Source organism: Polistes canadensis, unplaced genomic scaffold (genome assembly GCF_001313835.1).
Source record: "Polistes canadensis isolate GaletaPanama2010 unplaced genomic scaffold, ASM131383v1 scaffold_219, whole genome shotgun sequence".
NCBI classification, from domain to species: domain Eukaryota; kingdom Metazoa; phylum Arthropoda; class Insecta; order Hymenoptera; family Vespidae; genus Polistes; species Polistes canadensis.
Window position 1 is genome coordinate 92,956 of NW_014569766.1, and position 20,756 is coordinate 113,711.

At 29.2% G+C, this 20,756-nt stretch overlaps 3 protein-coding genes across 3 annotated transcripts; all 3 read right to left on the reverse strand.

The window, feature by feature from the left end:
• Positions 1–481: 481 nt before the first annotated feature.
• On the reverse strand, positions 482–1,186 carry LOC106790161. Its single transcript, XM_014754893.1, has 3 exons — positions 1,085–1,186; positions 788–994; positions 482–703 (listed from the first exon to the last, which is right to left on the reverse strand). Exons 1-3 carry the CDS (start codon positions 1,184–1,186, stop codon positions 482–484), a joined length of 531 nt encoding a protein of 176 aa, XP_014610379.1.
• Positions 1,187–4,716: 3,530 nt separating this feature from the next.
• On the reverse strand, positions 4,717–8,045 carry LOC106790162. The gene is made up of 2 exons (XM_014754894.1): positions 7,718–8,045; positions 4,717–5,060 (listed from the first exon to the last, which is right to left on the reverse strand). The coding sequence occupies exons 1-2, from the start codon at positions 8,043–8,045 to the stop codon at positions 4,717–4,719; spliced, it is 672 nt and encodes a 223-aa protein (XP_014610380.1).
• Positions 8,046–17,435: 9,390 nt separating this feature from the next.
• Positions 17,436–18,684, reverse strand: LOC106790163. Its single transcript, XM_014754895.1, has 3 exons — positions 18,298–18,684; positions 17,894–18,031; positions 17,436–17,644 (listed from the first exon to the last, which is right to left on the reverse strand). Exons 1-3 carry the CDS (start codon positions 18,518–18,520, stop codon positions 17,436–17,438), a joined length of 570 nt encoding a protein of 189 aa, XP_014610381.1. The 5' UTR covers positions 18,521–18,684.
• Positions 18,685–20,756: the final 2,072 nt, after the last annotated feature.

Here is a 20,756-nt window from a genome sequence, read left to right on the forward strand (position 1 = left end):
GAGTGTTAAAATATTCTTCTGAAAGAATTATGATTTGAATTTTTATTTTTTCCGATGTATGATATAATTAGTGATATTTTATAAAGAATTGATTGAAAACAAAGTCGATATTTAATAACGTATACTTGTAAGATTACATACAAATCTTATAACAAACGAATTAAAAGTCTTTAAAAGAAATTTCAGAGACCATCGATTAATATAATTCAGAAAAATAATTTAAAGTTCTTGTTTTTACACGATTACTATTACTACTAGGAAAAAAAAAAAATAAAGATAATATAGAATATCTTAACTTAATACATATACGCGATTACTTACATAATACGTAGGCTTTTCTTTTACAATATCATGATTATGTATTTACGTATTGGAGGCAAGCGTATGTAGCATACAAAAGTGTTTTTTTTTTTAAATGTATTTCATCGTTTCTCGTGCAACGTAAAAGTCGAAGAGTAAATTTATTTGTGGTCGACGTTATTCAAAATTGTTGAGAGAACAATCTTTGTCGATTTAAAATTCTTGAATTCCTCGAGAATGGTTTGTTTGTAATTGGTTCAACGTCAGCGTTTGCTGGAACAGATCTTGTAGTCTCTTCTTCGGTATTTTCTTCCTCTTTACCAATTTCTTCGTTCAAACTATAATATTGTTCCGATTCTTCGCAAGGAATTGATTCTTCCGTTCGCGTACATACGAAAGTGGCCTTAACGACGATAATAAAATAATAATCAAAAAATAATAACGAAATAATTGAATAATATTATGAAATACAATAAAATATAATTACCTGATTGAAAACCGTTTCAGCAGGACAAATGAAACTCCATTTGACGACATTTCTTGATTGTGGTAGACACACGTGAAATATTTGACACTCGTTTTCCATATCAGCATAATATCCATAAATTCTATCTTTGCAAGAAAATGTATCCACGATGTTGTCTCGTATGAGAGTAGCATTGTCCGGTAATTGGAGACCACCTATTTGATTTTGCTATATAAAGAAAAAGAAATAATTTATTTATTTGTTAAAGTATATCTTGTAATAATAATTTAGAAAGAGTAATGAGATACTCTTACTAACTTTAAACACTGGTATAGGTCTTTTAGATTTTTGTTGCTGAGGAAGCGTATGTATCGTTGATACAAAAACACAAAAAAGTGTGATAAATACGAATCGATGCATCTTATTGATGATTAACTTTTAAGAAATGCACAAAATAATGTGTGTATAAGTTTGATTGGATGTTTTGTTCGGTAATTTTGGAAGTTTTAGCAGCTTCTTTCTTCGAAGATCCTGAAGTGACTGAAGATCCGAATCGCAGAAGGGTGTTATATAGCGAAGCGAGGATAAGGATCTTGAATATTGTATGAATGGCCAATTCTCAGTACGTCCGAATCAGTAAATTCTTCACGTTTGGTCTGCCAATGACCAATGACCATCCAGACGTTCACATCATCCTCGAAGGCCCGATGCAAATGGTCCGACCCGATCGTCCAGCCGATGATATGGTGTCTTACGTTCGATGGTAAATAATTCCTCTACTTAGAATTAATATTTATTGTTGGTCGTTGGTCGTTGGTCGATGAGAAGACGAGTCAAACGGGCTAGTCGATTCTGATTACCGAATTTGTCGTCGAGAAGTTCCTTAACGGATCGTTGACGCGATTCTTTCTAAACTGTCTAATCCGTCTACAGACGCTCGTGCACGATCTTCTATCGAAACATTTCATTTTTATTCATAGAGAGTACGACCTTGACAGGAGTGAGCTGACTCCTTGCATTTAAGGATTCTTTCGATCTTTCGAGCACCATTTTTCAAAGCACGCACCCAACAATGAAGATTCATCGATTACGAAATCGGAAATGAAATGCTAACACATAAGTGAGTGCTGATTTTTTTTTTTTTTAACAAAATTAAGAACAAATTGCGTTTATTTCTTTTTCGAAAAATTTTTATTTTTTATTTAAATCGTATTTAAATAAATATAAGTCGTTCATAGGATAAAACGATTAATTATATTTTCAGAATTTTTTTTCAATTTTATTGCCGATGCACTTTTGATCAATGTTTAATTCTTAATATTTCAAAATAACAATTATAAGCTTAACACCATTAAATAAAAACAATTTTTATGGCCAATTTTGATTAAATCTTGAATAAGTTTTGTGAAATATGATTTTCACTTTATAGGATATTTTTGACTGAATCATTTTTTAATGAAAAGGTAATTTTGTATTTTTTTTTTTTTATTTTCTTTCATTTTTGTTAGTAATATAAAGACAACCATTAATAATAACAATGGTTATAAAATTGAAAAAGATCATTTATTCTTGGAAAATACAATATTAGGTGTAGAAATTTATTCGACACCTTGATATTAAATTTATTGCATCAAAATTGCGTGATTTCTTTTTCGTCAAGGAATTCGTTGGTTACCTGAAAGATGGGCCAGTCATCGAAAATAATGGAAATTATTTCGAAGAATAATAGTTATATATATGATTACTTTATAAATAAATATTTTATTTGTTAAAAAAAAAAGAAATATCAAATGAATTTTGTACACGAAATATATATTTATTATTTGTTTTTTTTTTTTATTTAATCAAAGTTAAAATAATTAGCGACATTGAAGAAACATTAAGCATTGACTTCTGTCTCGTTTACACGATTAACATTTTACGCGTGAACTTTTGCACAGTATTTTCCAATATAAAACGACACGGTGATCCCAATTGGCTCGTTTTGGCTCCTTTCCAGTTGAAATCTCTCAAATGTGAGAAGATAAATACGTAAAAAAAATTCGGCCGTCGAAATTCGAAGGTAAATCAGCCAAGCCTCATCTTCGTTAAGGCCGCATCACGGTCAGCATTTATTCGGGATGTGAATACTTAACAATTCTTCGGAGTCCTCTCTATTGCGAAACCGAAACCACTTCTCTCCCCCTTTTCGTGGTCATCGACCATGAGAACGATGAAAAATATTTAATGTGACGAATTCTATGGACATCGATCCATTTCCTTTATTTTTCATTCTTGAAATTTCAACATTTGTAATTCATTTCTTCTTTTGTCTGAATTTCGATGAAACAGGAAAGAAAATTTGTGTACATCAATTAAGTATTACAAATATACTTATTAAATTAACATACTTTTTTTCTGTTTGTCTAAATATAAGTGCTTGTATGAAAACATTTCGGTTTTTCGATTTCGTATTTGTGTTTTTTGTTTTCTATTAAGATTTACATTTTATCTTGTTTTATTTAACTACACATGCAGCAGTTGCTACGTTAAAAATGATACCGATAAAAATAAAATTATATATGAGATGTTTTAAATTTCTATCACTTAATTTTTTGTGCGAATGCACGGATGCACTTGTACACGTGCAATTGTATTTTATTTTTTTAACGTAACTCAGTTATTCTTTTTAACCAATCGATCTCTTTTAATTATTTCTATACACAAATAATTTTCTATATAATATGTAGGTCATTAAAAATCTCAATACTTAACGATTTTTTTTAATATTATATTTTACAAACCTCAAACGTAACTGATCGACTATTAAATTTTTAATTTTTAAATAAAAAGATAGATTATATAATATCCGTTACACTATTGTTTTGTTTTTAGTAATGATCATTTACTTGACTCATTTTCTTTTCTATAATAAAGGGGATGAGAATTCGTAAGAAAAGATATTAAGGGTGTGCCGATGAATGCGTTAATCTTTTACTTTGATCGCGCGAGCACGAGAAGGTGAATAGCCTGATGATATCGCGTTGGTGTTTTTAAATTCTAAATGCATTTTACTTTGACCACCGAGAAGAAATACCAAGAGAATATTGGAGGTTCACTATTAAAGCGCTCGCTAAACTATTTGGTGAGAACAAGTTAAATGTTTTTTTTATTTTCGTCGGTAAAACAGAATAAGAAATATTGTGTAGGAAACTTACAACAACAAAAAAAACTACTTGTAAACACAATCATATAAATATTATTATTATTTATTATAAATATATACTTTTAGTATTTAAAGAATGTGGAAACGAGAATTGCAACAATTTTTTCGTTTTTATAAAATGATATGGATAATTAATACATGTAGTGTGATCAAATATATATATATGCAAACTATATTGATGTTAATTAAAACCAAAAAGAAAAATAGAGAGACTGATTTATATATAAATAACATATAATAATAAAAAGAGAGCATATGTGACGATGTCGGGGCAGGTACGCATGAGTAACTTTGGTATGATTGAAGATTCATCTCGTGACGAAAAGGAAAAAAAAAAGGTGAATAAGATATAAAAAAAAAAAAAAAGGATAAAGGGAAAGGAAACAATGAAATTGATTAGGACACGTATACGCGCGTGCAAAATACATAATTATATATATATAAGTTAAATAAATAAATAATATTAATTAAATATAGAAAAAATACAATTTGTCTAGCTTGCATTGAACTTGACTCGTCAAATAATCTGATAAAAAGATTTATCAGATAATTAATTCAATCATGAAATCTTACAAGATTTCAATGATCATTGTCATGCTCAGTATTATCTAGCGAAAAATAAATAAGAATAATCAATAAGACGTTGAGAAAAAATCGATAAACGAAAGGAATAATTTTTTGTTTGTTTTCTTCTTGAGTTAGTCTCGTTAATCGTCTTTTCTATGTCATCATCGAGTGAAATATATCACTGCTGAGGAACGTAAGAATTATAGACGATATCCTGAGGTGAGTCGTTAGATGATCTTCCCCAATAACTACCATGATGATCATCCTCGTGATCATAATGATGTTGGTGTTGAGCGTGCTCGTAATAAATCACTTTAGATGGTTGATTTTTCTTAAGATCAATCCAGAATTTGGTTGCGTTTATAAGCAAACTTATAATCGCAATAAAGAAGACCTTTGCTTGCAAATGCGTTGAAATCAATTGAAGGAGAAGAGCGACCTTGGCCTTGAACATCATCGCTAAAGCCATTAGTTTCTGCAGATGCTTCTTCTTCTTTTTTCCATATTTTTTTCTACGCGCTTCTTCTGTAAACAGACAAGAAATTGTTGTTAATGTCAACGATATCGATGTTAACGATTGATTGATTTAAACACACATATTTGCATATAAACATTTCGTTTTATAGATAACTTAACCTCAAAGAACAAATGTTTTCTGTATTTTACGATCGAAACTGTTTTTTTTTTTTTAACGTAATTTATCCTTTTTTTCCACAATATCGATATTGGGACAATCGGTATCCTCATTATTAATTTTATGGTATATTGGAAAGCGGTACGGTTTTTAACAGACATACGATTAAAATAAAAGATGATTTAAAAGCCGTTTTTATGTAAATGGATATTTTCACCGATATACAATTTCTTTTTTTTTTTTGTACCGTTTCAATCTCATTAATTACTTCATTAATTACTTTGCGAAACAAAAATTTACTAGATACGTTTAGTAGAACCGTAATATTAACTTAAACATTAAATTTGATTTCGAATTTTCCATTTTTTTCAAATAAAATGTATAAAATATAATAAATTTAAGAACTATTGTGTTTTAAAATTTGTTAAACTTAGAAGATTAGTATCATTTGTTCGATAAGATGATTTTAAAGTACGATGGAAAATAAAATGAACGAAAGAGACTAACGTAATATTACGTCCATTCTCCTCGACCGCAATTCGACTGGAAACTGTACGTTCAACTAGATGAGAAAAGGGCTTGGGTAAACTGACCTCAAAACCTTCACCTGGACCACGTTTAATTCGTCTTACAAGTCACATACTTACATTTCTGTTACGATCAACTTTTAAGTATTCCCTGAATATTATCTTTATTTAAATGATCTTTGTATCATACAAAACACCTAATTGAACAATAATCTATTCTAAATCGTTGATTAGAATTTCTAATGTAAGTTAATTTTACTTTTCTCTTATTGTTCGACACAAAATTTTATGACGTATCGCATAACATTTTTTTGTTATTTTTAATTTATCACAATAATGATATATTTCTAATTATTGTATATGAGAATATATTATATGAAGTAGAAGTGTAAAAGAATATAACAATAAGTTAAATTTGAGACAAAATAGAATAAGTACACTTATATTATTTACTTTGTTATTTTTTAATTATAAAATTTATATTTTCTTTGTCAAATGGAATGAGAGATATGTTATTTGCTTTCATTTACAAAATTAATACCTAATCTTACATTGCATCTTAAATATTTAATATTATAAGCACTTCTTTATATAAAACTAATAATTCTGATTTATACTCTTCTGTCTGCCAAACAGTATTTTAATATAATAAAGATAATATTGATTAAATGTTAAATCATGGAAAAAGCTATGGTAAAAATTGCATAAAGTTCATAAAGAAGAAATAGAAAAAAAAATAAAAGAAAGAGTTCAGTACCGTTAGCGTCCTATTTAATAAGGTATGACATTAAATTAAAAAAAAAAAAAAAAAATTATTTGTCTCGGACACGGAGAATGAATGTGATCGCATGATCGAATCGAAAAATCTAAGGCCTACGCGTTTGATATCGCATGTTAATTCACAATTAATGTTCTCGACAGATTATCCTCCCACGATTCCAGAAAAAGGTTTCAATTGCGACGTTTACACGCGCGAGTTACGATCTTTGCGTTTTATATTTCATAAGAATAAACTCTTTACGAATGAATAAATGTTAAGTTCGTTGACCCTGAACATCAATCGAGTATATGAAAAACCACGAATTTGTCTACTTTTATTAATTTTTACTAACGCAGAATATTAATTCTTTTTTTTTTGGTATTAATTTATTATATTGTAGAGATATTAAAATGAAGTTCAAAGAAATTCGCTCAATCAAGGACGATTCATAATAACGAGAACAATTGGAAAAGTCCATAGAGTCGACAGTTTCAAAGTTATCAAAGTCAACTAGTTACTTTCCTGACCTATAATTCGTTATAAGTTAGACCAATCGTGTATTATTATCATGATTAAATCTATCATCGTAAATATATGCGAAAGATAGCTCGTCTGAGTTAATTGACATTCGTTTTTTTCGAAATCTGTGTCAGAATTTCACGTATCACGAGCAAACAAATAAAATATAATCGAGCAAGTGAATACGCGGAAGAACAAGACTAATTTTCTATTTCAACTAGGCGCGAATAAGGGCCGCGAAGATAATGAAATAAAAAAAAATATATAGCCGAGTCTAATGGAAAGGTAATAACGTAAATAGGGGAAACAAACGAGGTGGAATTCACGAGGCATATCAATCAAATTAAATTCTTGATTTTATTAAACCTGTCAATAAGGTAGGCAGACGGGTAGCTTTAAGGTCGGTAAAAGTTAGCCGACTTTTTTGTCTTTAAAAAAAAAAAGAGGGAGAAGGTGGAGTACGTGGAGTAACGAAACACGGAAGAAAGTTAATGCCGTTCTCAGTGCGTGTCGTTGAATCAATTATCGATTAGAACGAGTTACGAATTTCTAATCTACTAGAGCGATCTAATCCATTCGAATTTTATCACGTTTATTAGTGCGGGAATTTTAAAATGAAGCTCTACAAGCGATATATATATATATGAATGATTTTCTTAAGTATTAATTAAATTTTTGTTATTTTTTTGTTTGTAAATATTATCAACATTATTTGTCAGGGGTTGCTTACCCAATGCACGACCGTCTACGTTGGCATCACGTTCGGCAACTTCCTCGTCATCCTCTTGAAGTTCCTCTTGTACGTCGCTTACGAGTTCAGCGATGAAATTTCCGGTCTGTTCGATGACCTCGCTCATTGGTGGTTCACTTTTTTTCCCAGAAACTTCAAGCTCGATCCTGTCAATGTCCCTTGCGAGCCTTTTCTTAAGACAATTGCCAACGTTATCCTCGAAGATGCATTCTAGGGTGCTTCTTTCCCCTTCTTCGTCTTTGGTTTCAGCCAAAACGATCGATGTATAAAGGACCAATGTCCCTATGAGTGATAACCAGATCCTAAACGACCCCATGACGTTCATTTTTTTGTGTATTCTCCTGTGCCCTACGGGCGTATTATTTCGGTATATGCAACCGCGGAACAAATCACACCTTCGAATCTGTCGTTCTGACCTTCACCCTCTTTTTTTTCAAGCTTCCTCCAACTCTCCAGCTTTTTATATCCTTGGGCAACGTGTCACAGGCACGGAGTGCTTGTTGAAGGTGCGTGGACAAGCATATATGAGAGTGGAGCCCCTTCCCCTTGAACTTGATCCAATCGTTGTGAACACCATACTCGTCTTCTTTCTGGGATCCTCCTCATCCCTCCCTCTATCCCCTTTATCCCACCTTCAGTCTTTCTTCTTCTTCTTTCTTTTCCTTTCTTCTTATTCGTCCACCTTCTTTTCTCTTACTCCATTCTCGTTTTCTACCTTCGTCGTTGTCGTTGTCGTCTTCGTCGTTGTCGTTGTTTGATCTTTCTAGTTTATTGTAGAGAAATTTTTATATACGGATATATACGAATCAAGGGGGATATTTATTACGGGACGCACATTCGAACAAATTCCTGGTATTTTATGTGAAATATTTGATTCTCATTGGTACAGGTTCACACTGTGTTTTATTATTCACCTGTAGTCCTATGCGATATTTCTTTTTTTTTTTTTTTTTTATGAGGCTTAATGAGTTGATTAGTTTGCGTTGCTGCTAGCAAAAGAAAATTATTGATAGATTTGTACGCGCGATGATAACATATAATATATTTGTATTTCGAGAAAATTCGATATTATAAAATTGAAAAGATACTTTTTCTTTTACTTGGAAATCTTTTTTTTCTTTTTTTTCTTTTTTCATGTTTCGTGTCACCTAATCCGTTTTAAAAGCACGCAGGATTTAGAATATGCAACCTGGTACACGTGTTTGGCGAGTACGTGGTCCGACCACAGAAATTCCACTTGAACTACAACAGGATGCTAATACAACCCAATTTCACAGATCTTCCGTCTTTATCGCCAATTTAAAACGAACTGTCGCCAAATCGTAGAGAAATCGATACTTTCCAAACGAATGGTAATTCCAATTTTTTTGCATTGGTCATTGTTTATCACAATTAAAACTTTTCTTTAAGTATATTTCAATTTATGTTTGTATATTGTATTTATTTCTTCTCATTTTGTAATCACACGCGTAAGAGATAAACTATTCTTATTATATTTCTCGTATTTACGGAAAAATTATTCGTAAGACGTTCAGTTGATTTGCATAATACTGAAAACGTCATGCCCGTCAAAAGTACAAAACCTTATATGAGTTTGTAACACGGGAACCGTCACGTTTCATTACGAGCCTTTGAAAGGTAATATGACGTTAATGAGCGTAAATAAAAAAGATTGGTTTTTCAAACACGTTTGTCTTTTTCTCTCTCTCTTTCTTTCTATCTTGTATAATGACAATTCTCTATTTTCTTTCATTATTTTTATTTTTTTCTTAAAAGAAATAATATAAAAAGAGAGAAATATCTAATGCACGAAAAATTTGCATCTCTGTAGATAACAATTAACTCAATTAACTTAACTACAAGGCTTATTAATTTTATTACTATCATTAATTTTAATCATAGCGTTTAAGTAATTTGCGGACTATTAGAACTATTAGAAAACTTAAAATCTAACATTACAATTTTATCATCCCTTTCATATATATATGTTATTAAGGTTTATGAGTATCTTAAATGAAATAATTTTTCGAAAATAAATAATTACTTTTAATTGTATTTCATTTTAATACACAAATGTTTATTTTAATAATTACTCATTTATATATTCAATTAAAATAATTCTTAATAATTTCCAAAGAGTTTCATTATATAGAACAATAAAGATAAATTATTGAAACTCTTTTTGACATTTGATCTATAATTTTTGTTTATAGCTAGACAAAATAAAAATAAATATAATATTTTAAGCAAAATTCCAAAGAAAGGAATATTCTGGGAGTGAATGATTTCTTTTTCCCGTCTCGTTCGATCCTGAATGAAAAGTAATATTCGGTTGATGACCGAATTTATCTGACACGTATTTCACTCTTGTATCGACACCATTTTCACTCAATGATCGATAATCGCCATTTTTATCACCGTTACGATAACCAGTCTCCTGATGACCATGCGAGGGTATCGAATAATTGAAATGATAGTAAAGATCGTTAGTTATTTTTTCGAGAGAATTGTCCTTAAGAATAATTTCATTGTTTTTAGTATCGTTAGAAAGAATTTCTTTAATAGAATTAACTTGTATCATTTCTTTGATAACTCGTTCCTTCCGTTCATTTTTTTTCTTATCAATCGGAATACGATTAATATTTGGATTGTCTTGAAATTCATTTTTCTTCATTGATGTCGTTGAGGTATCTTCATTTATGGAAATACTCGATGAAATGCGTTCTAAAAATTAATAATTTAATAAATGAAGTACGATATATGTGTGATACGTGTACTAGAAGTGAATCTTTTAAAAATATGTTTAGGAGAGAGGGAAAAAAAGTGAATTTATAGATTCTAATTCATAATTTCTAAATTTTTAAAATACGAAGCATGGTAACAATCACTTGAAGAACAGGTAAAGAGAGAGAAAGAGCATTTACTCGTGTAATACAGTGAGTGTCGTACATCGTCGTCTATTGTGTGTTTATGTGTGTGATTTTCAATTCAAATTCTAATATGTTTGGAAAGCATAATTTATATGATTCAACGAGTATTGTATTTTATCTTTAATTGAGCTGTTAACAAACCAATAAGAATAATTCTACTTTCAGAATATTTTTCAATTTATATACCAAAGTACTCGAGATTGATGCCCAACTCTTCTTATATTTCAATTAAATTTCTTTAATAATTTAGGCTTAGAGAGCATCATTAATAAATAAAAATGTGCCATTTAATTATAAAAGTGAACAATATTGTAAGTTAAACAAATAAATGTATAAATTTTATATTACTATTATTTATATTATTTTGTTGAACTTTTTAACTTACAATTAGTTCACTATCATAATAATTAGCAGGAATGATATGACAATTTATGTTACTTTATTAATTTTTTCCTTTTTTTTCTTTGGCAAATAAATGACTCAATTAGTGAAACATATAACGATGTATAACAACACTCACTGTATTGAATAAATCATGCTCGGTTATATTATGTTTTCATATGTCGGTCCTATTTTTATAACGACTATGAAAAATCACTCTCAATATGATTATAAAATTTTCACTCACACACAAAAAATGTCATTCCTACCTATGTTTTCTGTATTTTCAATCAATACCTCCATCATATTTTTTAATTTCGGTTCAATTTTCTTCTCAATCGAAGGTTCAGAGTTAGTCGTAAGAACTTCATTCTCCTTTTCTTTCGGAATTTTACAACCACCGCAAGATTTTGCTACTGCTTCGAAAAGTTTTCTTGCAGTTTCAGGTCTCTCCTTGAAAATCTCTCGTGCGTCTTTCACTTAAAAATCTCCAAAGTATCAACAAATAATCCTTTTTAACAAAATTAATCGCAAAGAAACAAAAATAAAAACCCAACTCACGACTTGTGATCTTTCGATTTCTCATTTTAGTAATAATAAAATTTCCATTTTTATCAGTGGCGTATCCAGTTTCATGATAAACTCCATCAGCCGTTATAAATCCGTATTCACCAGTGATAATCCCGTTAACGTCTTTTTTTCGAAAGAAAATTGTATTGATTAATTGTGAAAAATATAATAAAAACTAATAATTACTTTCTAACGTTTTCACATTCGAGAAACCATATTATTCTTTACTTTACCTTTTTTTTCATATCTATGTTGAAAATCGACGATATTGAAAGAAAATTCGTAAGGTCTATTTTCGTAATACGAATCATCGATAAGAGCACAACTTTTCGTAAACAAATACAAAAATAAAAATGAGAATGTCGAAGGATTTTTTAACAACTTAGAGAAATATCTAACTAATCGAAATGACATTTTGCAAAATGAAATAAACTGTTTGATGGAACTCACGAGACTAAAAGTGCAATAATGTTAATAAATTCCCTTGCTGCATCTCGACGTTGTGATGTAATCGAATATAAGCAAGACTAGAAGATACATCTGTCTTCGATTTTTTTTACAGGATATGCTGAAGAATCTGCGGTAAGAGGAGGGAAGAAAAGCTCGTTAAGAGGAAATAGAGAAAAAAGAATAAATCAACGACTGACTCTAACAAGGTTTTTCCTTCGCGATTACTTTCGCGCGTTTAGTAACGTCATTCGCGGATAATTACACAATGACAAATCTTGATCGTAAATCTCACGGATCTATGCCAACCGTTCGTTAAATAATTTCCGTTTGAAAGCTCGCTGATATCTTTTCTTTCGTTTTTCTTAGTTTTTTTTTATTTTATTTTATTTTATTACTTTTTCCATTTTCTTTTTTTTCTAATTATTATTTGATTTTCAATATTAATTTTTAAAATTTTTTCCATCTTTTCTCTACTGTCTCTCATTTTTTATTTTTATTACTCCTATACTCGATAATACACACAACAGAAAATATCATTATAAAATAAAGAAAAGACAAATATCATTATATTGCGAATAATTATTGACTTTCTTTCGTAGATAAAAAGAAATAAGTAACAACAGAATTATATATATAGAAGATAAATGAATAATGAATGAAATTATTAAATATTACAAGATTTCAATCGTATTTACTTATGAATATTAATTGTTACGTATAAATAAGGAGAAAGTTGTTTCTATACGACGAACCATCTTAGTTATTGTCCGAGACTTCGAAAGTTATTCGATGACTATTTTAGGAAAAAAAAAAAACACACGTATGTTTCTACAATTTTTTTTGCACCATTTCGTTTATTTGAAGAATCAATTAGACATCTTATACTAATTATTTTATGTTCCTTTTTTGTGTTTGTTAAATTTTCGATATTATTCGATAGGTATATTTTGAAATAAACATCTTTGGCTAGAAATAAAAAGGAAAATATTTGATACAATCGTCATAGAATTTAGGCATAATTTGCTTATTGTCAACTAACACAATGAGATTAGAAATCACTACTCACACTAAAGTACCGTTGAATTCTTTGTTTAACATTTAAGCCTTTCTTTCTTCAAACAGATTATGATGAGTATTGTGCATATATATATACATATACTATAGATAGTAATATAATTGAGATTCTTATCGAGTTTGTTTACCATAGTAAGTGATATCACGTTGAAGTTGTCCTTTCGCGATTTTTCTGCATTTTTTTTTTACGAACGCGAGCGTTGAAATGTTTACCTCGTAGCTATAGGTATGTGAGCACGTACACATACATCTGAATATTCAATTATTATTTATACATTCAATTCATTCTCTGACTTTAATCGTCGTTCAAGAAAGTAGACACTTTCAAAAGTGGATGCGTGATTAAAAAAGCGACGAGTCGAAAGTAAATAGATCAAATTTTAATCATTTCACGTATACTTACATTGACGTAAATACATATATATACGTGTGTACACGTATTCGAAAAGAAATGAACTTTATAAAATATAAATTATGAATCTTAAATAAAAGTAAATCACATTCCAACATATAATAATAATATATATATAAGTATATAAGTACATATGCTTTACGTGTGCAATGGGTAGTTTAGAAAACGGTATGTCGATGCAATTTGTATGGCCAACCGTCGATACAGTACCGATGATAGTGGCATACTAAGAACACCAATGGGGAAGGTGGGTTTCTGGCACATGTAAGTACGTTTTACGAATATCGAGACTTTCAAGACTAAATTCGATATTCGCGAAAATTTCTTAGTATAGTATTCCGAAAAACAGGATTTGAAATAGCTTACTTTCGGATATTTAAAATAATCTTTTTCCTGTTTTATGTAAAAACGACGCACAAAATACGTTGACATAGATTTTATTGTATTTTTGATATCGTATAAAGTACATTAAATGATAGGGGTATATAAAAAACTTCAATTTCGATTTCTATGTCTAAATGAACGAGAGAGAAATCGAAATACTGGTATACATAAAAATCCCTTCTCTCATTTATACAGAATTTGGACCAAAATGCCGTTACTTGCGGGCTTAAGTAGGTCAACCGGCATCTCACTATCAAATATACCTATGGTTATTCAGTCATGATTAAGAACCTACTTGTATTTTGAGATTATATTTTTGAAAACATTTTGGAAAGGGAAATCGTCGAAGCGTACAATATATAAACATATGCGTTATTATCTCATATTTCTTTTGTGTTTAAAAATTACATAAAATGTGACATAAATGAATTTACATAGATACAGATAAGTACATATTATTAATTTTTAGTCAAATATTTTTATATTTGTGTAACATGCCTTACGGCACTTGTTATACGTAGATGATTAAAATGTGTTTAATAAATTTATCGGCAATTATGACAATGAAATAAATAATAGAAATAAAAAAATTGATTTTATGTAAGTTATATATCATATTTAAAAAATTCTTTAAATTCTTTAAATATAAATAATATATATAAAATATAAAATGTAAAACTTATATTATACAATAAAAAACATTAAAATGAAATAATTTAAGTATACACAATAAATCATAAAATCAATTTCTCTTCAATTTTTTCTACTTATTATTAGTCCATTTTCAAATTTACCGGTGCAAATAAGAAAATCGGTATTGATTACGATAAAACAGTTTAACCTAAATCTATAATGTTGAATCGATAGAAATATTTGTATAAATATATAAATAATGGAAAATTCATGATATATAATAGATATAACAATATTGTTAGTATCACTAATATTTATCTACTTAATGGGAAAAACAAATATACTCTTTGACTTTGTACTATTCATCGAGAAATCTCAAACACTTTAACGATGTTTCATCTACCGAACCAGCCTTCATTATCTTCTTCATTCTGTTGATATTGGTGGTAATAATGTTGGTGATGTTGAGGCTGTTGAACTACTATTACTTCGGATCTCATGTTTACAATCATGTTGTATATCATCATTAGTATCGCTAATTTGGCAACAAATATGCTTCTTAACAAAGACATTTTGATAGATGCAAGAGAACCCGGCAAGGAAATCAACTAAAAGCAATCAAAATTAGTTTCTCTTACAATTAAATATAAAAAAAATGTTCATCAGGAGAAAATGATAATTTGTTAAATTAAGAAAAAAGTAAATTGTTTCACCTGCATAGCGAATGGAGCCATCATCATCATAAAACCGATTTTCTTTATCGATTTTTTTGTTTTTGTCTGCTCAGAATAATAATCTCTTGCTTGTATCGCATTTTCTATAAATAAATTTGTTATGTAAAACGTACAAAAAAAAAAATTATATAAAATTGATATAATATACATAGATATTGTGAAATATGTTTATATTTTTTATGTTTAAAAAATACCTCCAAATAATTCTAGTATTCTTACGTTGATCCATATTTGTCTACCCTTGACATAAAGTTTAATACCCGAATATAGATCCAAACATTTCATCTCGACCGAAGTTAAGTTATTGTTTGGCCTTAATTCAGTCTTCGCTAAAGCGTTCGTTACGGTCATTAGGCAGATCGTACTAAATATAATGCTTTCCACTTCTTTCATATCTCCAATAAATCTCGCACTCCGTTAGACTGAAAGTATAAATTCGATGTATAATATCGTTTCTATTATTTATTTGATAAATATATTTAAATATTATTTAACATTGTTATATTGATAGACATGTACATGATGATAATTGATTGATTTTAGGACCCACGTTAATAATACATTTTTTTACTCCTCTTGATAAATATTATAATCCCTTAAAATATTCGACCCCTGTATAAATAATAATACTATTTATAAGAAAAATAAATATATTAATTAAGAAAATTTAAATTCACTGTACATAATAATAGACACACTGTATATAATTTTTAAGTTTATAAAATTCGCTATTTCTAATTAAAACATTGATTAATGATACTTATGTCTACCTACTTGAAATAATTACTATAGTGTATATTAGATTAATTATTAATAAAAATTCGATATAAATGTTTGAGAAATTGATCGTACCTTAGTTATTAATAAGAAAAATAATCGATTGAAGGAAACGATCACAAATTTCGAGAATATAAAAAAGAGAGATTATCGTAATTTTCACATATTTATAAGAACATCACAACGATACAATTAACAGAGGAGTCGTCGTTCTTCCGTTTGATCATCGACTGGACTGTTCCATGGTCTGCCAAGCGAAGAACTAATATTTTTCTTATGTCCTCCCCGCGTAGTTACTAGACGGAAGCCTGGAAACTAGGTCTAGCTTACCGGAGAACGTAATCGTTTCATGGAGAATGCGTAACAGTTGTCCGCTCTTTCTTCGAGAAAGAAAAAAATATTGCATGACCTTGAAATTGAAAAATATATATTAAACTTTTTTGTCGAAGATCGAGACTATCTTAAAATTGGTATATAAAATACATAACGAATACGTTTTTATATATGCTGATAATAAAAATAAGATTATTATTTTATAAAACATTATAAATAAATATATTGTATATTACATATAATTGTCTATACGATTTGTTATTAATTTAATAAGATAATCACGTAATAATACGTTCGTTATAAGAATTAATTAATCGTTGACGGTAATATGAGGTATTTGCTTATCGTATATATCTAGCTAACAGTTTTGGTTTTGAAGTTTGGTCAAGTTTTCGATATTTTTTAATACATTGAACATCAGTATACGATGTTAATAAGTGTATGATATTAGTATAGGATATAATATATTAAAAATAAAAGTAATTGATCTATTAATGTTTCTTTTTTTCAAAAGTATTGTATACGTTTTTTGTTTTTTCTTTAAAATGAGGAACATTGTATCTATTATTTGGTTCCTTTATGTCAGTATTGCTTTCCTATTAATTCATAGCCTCCTTTGGTATTACATTCTACTAAAAGATAAATAATAAATAATGTGAAACTTAGCTACATGGTCGACGGTAACCGTATCCTAAGAATACCTTTAGCTAAAGAATAAAATATATAGTTAACTTTATAAATAATCTTCTGTAAACGAAGATTATTAAAAGTATAATCTCTCATGAATTAATATGTCACTGAATGAAATTAATGAATATGGCGAAACGTATATCAAGTTTTACGATGAGTAGGAAACTAAGTAATGTGTACATTAACACAAGAAATCTCAATCACAAATTCTAAAGCATTACGAAAGGCACTATAGGAATCACAGACCATCGATACCGTTCTATTTCTTATCGCTTTTTCTTTTTCATGTAATATTAATAATAAAAATAAATAAAATCCAAAATTTCGTGAGTTGTATTTTATCCCTTGTAATAATAATGTTCTTCGTCTTCAGGTCCGTTAGCGGTTTGCCAAGCATGATAAGCTTGTCCGTGAGCGTAAGGAAGATCATTGTGAACGTGTACATGAATCGGTTGAGGCGACCAGGAATGCGGTACGTGTTGTTGATTCCAACCAGCATAAAACTTGGCAAAGAAACTACTCAATTTTAGTACTAATAGAATGATCCCTGAAATAAAACAAAAAAAAATTAATCTTTGAATTAGTCATTTAATATCGATGTTCAATTTAAATGAAGGAGAAAGTTTTGAACTGCTTTTTAAGTAGGAACAAATTTGACCGTTAAGTCACACTTGACATCATTTATCATAAAAGTATCGAACGATTTCTTCTTATTATGTATTCACCCTACGACACTCGAATGAAATTACCGTTACTTTTGTATTTTCCATAGCATTTTCTTTTATCGTCGACTTACCGATTAAAAGACCTTTCAAAGAAATCACAGTGAGCACCGTCAATAGCGTCATCATCACTCCCATTTTGTACATCATTGGCATCAACATAAATTGTAATCTCTTGATGCCAAAAGTACGGCCTGTTTCGATCCCTTTTCCTGCGGAATTTATGTACCGTTTTAATAAGATCTTCTCCACGAAAGGATGTCACTGAGATATACGTGAGAATATCAAACTTTGTATGAATGATGAATGTAAAATAACAGTGATTTAGTTACCCGTTGACACATCTGTCATTTTCATTATATATTACATACATCAAATTAAATTATATTCATTTCAAGGAAAAATATTTTACATATTAATATTAAAAATACTATATTAAACACACTTCTACAAATACGAATTAAATATGAAAACTTACCTTCGATTACGTTTCCATCGAATATTTCATCGAAAAAGTGTCGAACATTTTCGAAATCACGATCTATTAAAGAATTGTTCGAAACTGTCGTTAATTTGTTATTTCGTAGTTCCTCGATTTGGTTGGACCCATAAATAACATCTGTTCGTTTATCGGATAACACTTTATTTGAAAATGACGCCAACAGAAAAAGGCACATCACCATCCAACCAATCCGCTTCATCTTTAGATCACTTGCTATATCACGTGATACCTTCCCTAATCATAAACTCTTTCTGAACACGACCGATTGTAATTGTTGTTTTGACGTTTTATTGAAATTAAATATGAAACATGAAGAACGTGTGTTAATCGGTCTCGCAACGAGGAGCCTTATGATTCGGACGAACGAAGGCGAAGTCGTTCGAACTGAAAATGGTAAGCGCTAGGAGAAATGCGCGTGCGCTCTGCGCATCATACCTCGTCCCCATCCACGACACTTTCCTCGTTTCGTTCTTTTGTTACACGTGGAAAGTGATTTCTGTGATATCATAACACTTGACATTGTTTTCTATACGAATTCAAAGAAAGTTCTTAATAATTGAAGATATATATATATTATTATATATTATTATTATATATATATATATAAGAAATAACTGTTTAGAGTTGTTACTACTGTTAAGTTTAAATAAACGACTAACTGTTTATATTGTTAGAGGAATTTAATGATAAAGCAATTTTAAAAAGCTCGTTGAATGTTTTTACGAAACTAATATAACTTTTATAACTTTTGTATACTTATAATTGAAAGGAATAGCGGTCGATAGGTATATATATATGAATAGTTAAGAGAAAAAGGATGATAGATGAAAAAGTTATTAATAAGAAACGATCGATTCATTTAATTTTTATATTCGTTTTACTATAACAGTTGTTCAGTATCCGACCAAAGAATATCGATGCCGATGCTTCTTTAATACCTTATAAAACGATCGTTACTAAACGTAATAATCGTTTAAATGGTGGATCGTTGGAAATATATTTATATCAGATAAAATGAAAGTTGAATGTTCACAATTTGCCGGTTATAAACATTTATCCTGATATATTTTTCGTTTATAATTAATTCCTATTCATACATATTAAAACTTTATGAATAATATAAAGACACACATTTTATTTCTTATTTTTTCTATGGTAAATATATAATTTGTTTTAACGTAAGTTTCTTATAAGACTTATGAATTTTTTCTTATTTTTTTTTTCTTGTTCTTTCAGTACAGTTATCTCTTGGAAGAAAAAGTAGGGACTATATATTTTGGAACTGTTTCGAATGATGTACGTACATATGTTGCAGGGAACTTTGTCCCACTTTCTACGTCACTGTCACGGTCACTGTCCGACGATCATTCGCGTACGACCGTCACCTTGAGCACGATTGTTTAACCATGAAGACAAGTCTTTATTCCATGACGATAGTCCGTAGCGAATCATTAAAATGATGATATTCGAATTACATATAAGTATATATTATAAAGGCCATTATTGATAACATTATATTTAATATAAAAGAAGAAAATACTATATTTATATTTATGACGTTTCTTCCTCTTGAATTTTATTTATCCATACAATCGCATTATTTCAACATAATTTTAACATACATATATACGGATCATATAATATATCGAATTAATGCAAGTGTTATCTGTTTGTTAACTAAAATCATTTTTAATACATTAACTATTATAAATAAAATATAAGTAAGAACGTTGTATGATGCAGTATATAATCAATAAAAATAATAAAAATGAAGATTTAGAAAGGATGTCAACTGACATTCCATATACATACCATGGATTTAAATCTTATTTCATGATAGAGAATGATTTATTCTATAGATAAATTCATGATAAACACCTACAAAACATGATCTTCTAATATTAATATAATATTCTAAACAAATTTTTTGTATTATTTACATATTTTTTAAATACTTTGAAAAATTCTTTCCGAAATCATTTTCAAAATTTTTCTATTACTATTAGAGAATGATGTAGATGTAGTATAAAGCATTGTGAATGTACCTTAAAACGTGCGGACAGTAAGCAGATAAAGAAAGAAAGGCAATACAGGTTTACTGTAGCATCTTTACGTTAAGAATCCAGTACGGAAAGAGAGATGAGGAAAGGGGAGGTAAGGAAGAAGAAGTAAAAGGGTATAGAGCAGCCATCTTAGAAAATAAGGATCAGTGGAAAAATGCATTGCATTCTCCTCTTCCCTCCATCGGCTATACCTTCACCGACGGGTACTTCAAGTCTCGATTTCTTCAAGGACTAAAAATTCAACCCCTTGTACTGAGAACGAAGAAGCTGTTTTAAACATGAACCTGAAACCTGGCTTGGACTTTATTCGAAGAAAACTGTCGGCCAATGTAATTTCTTCCTTTCTCATTTTATTCTCCCTTTTTCTTTGTT

What these genes read in the sequence shown, in the direction of transcription:
- LOC106790161 (XM_014754893.1), bottom strand. Translation starts at nt 1,186, where the DNA reads ATGCATCGATTCGTATTTATCACACTTTTTTGTGTTTTTGTATCAACG. An exon ending in GACCTATACCAGTGTTTAAA is followed by an intron (nt 995 to 1,084) that starts GTTAGTAAGAGT and finishes TTCTTTATATAG; the next exon opens with CAAAATCAAATAGGTGGTCT. An exon ending in CTGAAACGGTTTTCAATCAG is followed by an intron (nt 704 to 787) that starts GTAATTATATTT and finishes ATCGTCGTTAAG; the next exon opens with GCCACTTTCGTATGTACGCG.
- LOC106790162 (XM_014754894.1), bottom strand. Translation starts at nt 8,045, where the DNA reads ATGGGGTCGTTTAGGATCTGGTTATCACTCATAGGGACATTGGTCCTT. An exon ending in TGATGCCAACGTAGACGGTC is followed by an intron (nt 5,061 to 7,717) that starts GTGCATTGGGTA and finishes TGTTTACAGAAG; the next exon opens with AAGCGCGTAGAAAAAAATAT.
- LOC106790163 (XM_014754895.1), bottom strand. Translation starts at nt 18,520, where the DNA reads ATGAAGCGGATTGGTTGGATGGTGATGTGCCTTTTTCTGTTGGCGTCA. An exon ending in CGATGGAAACGTAATCGAAG is followed by an intron (nt 18,032 to 18,297) that starts GTAAGTTTTCAT and finishes TAAATTCCGCAG; the next exon opens with GAAAAGGGATCGAAACAGGC. An exon ending in TTTGAAAGGTCTTTTAATCG is followed by an intron (nt 17,645 to 17,893) that starts GTAAGTCGACGA and finishes GTTTTATTTCAG; the next exon opens with GGATCATTCTATTAGTACTA.